Genomic DNA, 2,028 nt, shown 5'->3' on the forward strand with positions numbered 1-2,028 from the left:
AATTCAGCAATTCATCCATATATTGAACGTTATGAATTTGTATTTTTGAGTATTTATTGCAAACTTTTAAAAAAAAAATGAAAGTTAAAAATCATCCTAATATCCTTTTTTTTTTTCAAAAATATATGACACTTTTTTGAGGGAAAAAAAACAAAAAGTTAATATTTACTAAAATTACATTGTATCAAAAAAAAAAAGAAAGAAAAATCAATAACCTATTAGAAGTTTTTGACGAAAATCAGCCAAATGTTCATTGATATCATCGAGTGATTTCTTTCGTGCTGCACTAAATATTTTTATCAATTGATCCAAATCATTATCTGTTGCTTGTATTGTTGCTGCTAATATCTAAACAAAATCGAAATTAAATCAATTTACAAACATTGAAATATTCAGTTAAAAAAAAATTCGAAAATTATTTAATTAAAAACAAAAAAAAAGAAAGAAAATGAAATAAACCTTATCAATGCTTTGAATCAATGACTGATCAATATTATCCCATGAAAGCGGAGAATTTGGTATCAAAAAGGTAGAAAAGATTTCATAGGCCCATTTTCGTAAATCTTTTGGAAGAGCATTTGAATTCTGATAAGCATCTGTTATCAGATGAAAAAACTGAAATTAAATCGTTTTATAAATGAATGATTATGGAAAAATCAAGCTAAAAATAAAGTTGAAATTTTTGTTATTTTTAAAAAATAATCAAAGAAAGTGATAAAAAAAATCATACTACACTGCTTGGATTGGCATTTGTTAAGAGATAGTTGATAAAAGCGGCCAAATGAGCGGGGCGTGTTTTGAGGTCAGCAAAATTCAAGAAGGGTCCCTGAGCTTCAAGCTGAAAATTAAAAAAAAAGAACCATTTAATAAATAAACAACAATTTATTGACAAACTGATAAAAATTTTGGAATAGGGAAAATTTGTAGAGGTAGAGATGATTAAAAAATTTACAACAAAATGATATAAACTCCAGAAAATATAAGAAAAAAAAAAAGGAAGAAACTGCACAAAATATGAAAAAAAAAACTAAATATTTAGCTCATTTAGTAAAAAAATTTTTAGAATTAAAATTTCAGCTTATTTCTAAGAATTTTTGATTAATTAATAATTTTGATCAAGAAGAGATAATACGCATTGCATATTATTTTATCGTATCAGCTTGTTCCAATAATATGTTTTTTTTTTTTGTTTTTTTTTTCAAACAGTTTTAAAATTTCTTTTAAAAAATTTGATCTGTTTAATTCTTGAAAATCAGGGAATTTGCAAATTTTAAACTACACACTCTCCCTATGATAGTTTGAAATTTCATCATTGTTTCATTTCTTAACCGAAATGAATTACATGTTAAGTAAAAAAAAAAACGTAAAGCATGAATATTGAAAAATGCTTCCAAATTAAAGCAGCTAACTAATGAAATTTCATTAATTAATACAATTTCTAATACAAATATTACAAGTATATCTAAGCTATAATTTACTATCAATTGCAAAATACCATTGCAATTGGCCAAATTAATATTATAGCTGAAGTATCAAAAATATGTTTAGAGCTTAATTAAAAGCTTAATGGAAGCAATTATTATTTTTTGTAGCAAAGAATTTGAGAATAGAGAAAAAAAAAAAGGGGAAAAAAAAGTAAAGGTGATAAATGAGAATAAAAGACAGGAAAGGTTTTTTATAATTTTGATAAAAATTTTAAATTAAATTTTAAAATGTTTAACATGCATGAATTATCACTATTTGATATGAATGAGAGAATTAACTGATGATAATTTAATTTAATGTGATAATGAATGATAAATTAGTAAATGAGTTAAAATAGCGTTAGATTCTAACATTAAATGGAATCTCAGATCCATCATCATCGGTTTCTTCTTCCATAGTAATAATATCCATCGGATGAACAAAATGCATACCACTATTTACCATCCATTTTTCCTGAATGTTATACGGAATTCTGGCAAAAGATAGAAATCATTGATGTAATAAAAAGGAAATAAGCAAAAAGAAAAAAAAAACAAATAAATA

General features: G+C 24.0%; 1 protein-coding gene across 1 annotated transcript; it reads right to left on the reverse strand.

The window, feature by feature from the left end:
- Positions 1 to 207: 207 nt before the first annotated feature.
- On the reverse strand, positions 208 to 1,929 carry LOAG_13987 (hypothetical protein; the record flags this gene model as incomplete). Its single annotated transcript, XM_003149491.1, has 4 exons — positions 208 to 348; positions 460 to 615; positions 731 to 838; positions 1,837 to 1,929. The coding sequence occupies 4 exons, from the start codon at positions 1,927 to 1,929 to the stop codon at positions 208 to 210; spliced, it is 498 nt and encodes a 165-aa protein (XP_003149539.1).
- Between the last annotated feature and the right edge of the window lie 99 nt (positions 1,930 to 2,028).

This window comes from Loa loa (assembly GCF_000183805.2).
Source record: "Loa loa unplaced genomic scaffold supercont3.827, whole genome shotgun sequence".
Taxonomy (NCBI): Eukaryota; Metazoa; Nematoda; class Chromadorea; order Rhabditida; family Onchocercidae; genus Loa; species Loa loa.